Below are 877 nucleotides of genomic sequence, written 5' to 3'. Positions count from 1 at the left end.
ATCCGAGCTTGGAATAGCCAAATAACTCACTCATACTACAACAAGCAATGCTAGTGCAAATTTCATAAAATCCCACATGGATTAAGACCAAAACAACTTTTCAGGTTCATCAAAACATTTAAAAACACCCAACCAGAAGCACAGCTAGAAACTGTCTGATTTCAGCTAAACATACATAATACTACTATTATGATACCTGCTAATTAACTAAACACGACCATCAAATAAACTTTCTAACTTTACTTTCCCATCTTTCAAAAGGCTTTCAATCTCTTTAGGAGGGTTTAGCCCCATTCTTTGAGCTCTTTTCCACTGATCCAGCCGCGTTATCCCCACACACGGCCCGTATGCCATGTTCATATCAAATTGCCTTAACAGTTGCTCTTGTTCATCAAAATCATTTGTTCCCCTCAGAGAAAAGAAACAATAATTTTAGCTTTTTGTAAATATCCATTTCCGGAAAGAAAAGGAAAAGAGAGTGACCTTTGAGATCGAGTGAACCGCCATGAGAAACAAGAGTAAGGGGTTGGGTGATATCAAAACCGAAAGTAGCAGCGTGTTTGGGAGATGGGTTTTTAGTTGATTTTTTTCCGATAGAGGCAGAGTTATTCTTCTTCTGCCTGTAGAAAACATACATGTTCTTCGATGTTGTTGCCATTTTTCTCAATTCTTCTCCTTTCCCAAAGCTTACATTTAAATTCAAAATTCAAAATTAATAATAATTAAATTCAAATTATAGTAATACTAACACGTATTTCTCATTCAATTCAATTTTCTAAATTCAATTTTCTAAATTGAATTCAATAAAATTACTTACCTCAATATTTACTTACTATAAAATAAATAAATTTAAAATTAATACTTAATAATAAATAAC

General features: G+C 32.8%; 1 protein-coding gene across 1 annotated transcript; it reads right to left on the bottom strand.

Moving 5' to 3' along the window:
• Positions 1-658, bottom strand: LOC108463724 (uncharacterized). The gene is made up of 2 exons (XM_017763625.2): positions 484-658; positions 1-401 (listed from the first exon to the last, which is right to left on the bottom strand). Exons 1-2 carry the CDS (start codon positions 656-658, stop codon positions 208-210), a joined length of 369 nt encoding a protein of 122 aa, XP_017619114.1. The 3' UTR covers positions 1-207.
• Positions 659-877: the final 219 nt, after the last annotated feature.

Source organism: Gossypium arboreum, chromosome 13 (genome assembly GCF_025698485.1).
Source record: "Gossypium arboreum isolate Shixiya-1 chromosome 13, ASM2569848v2, whole genome shotgun sequence".
In the NCBI taxonomy this organism is placed as follows: Eukaryota; Viridiplantae; Streptophyta; class Magnoliopsida; order Malvales; family Malvaceae; genus Gossypium; species Gossypium arboreum.
This window is presented reverse-complemented; position numbering and strand designations above follow the sequence as displayed.

Coding starts and splice junctions, on each gene's coding strand:
- LOC108463724 (XM_017763625.2), bottom strand. CDS start 658: ATGGCAACAACATCGAAGAACATGTATGTTTTCTACAGGCAGAAGAAG. Junction 402..483: donor CGGTTCACTCGATCTCAAAG/GTCACTCTCTTT, acceptor TGAGGGGAACAA/ATGATTTTGATGAACAAGAG.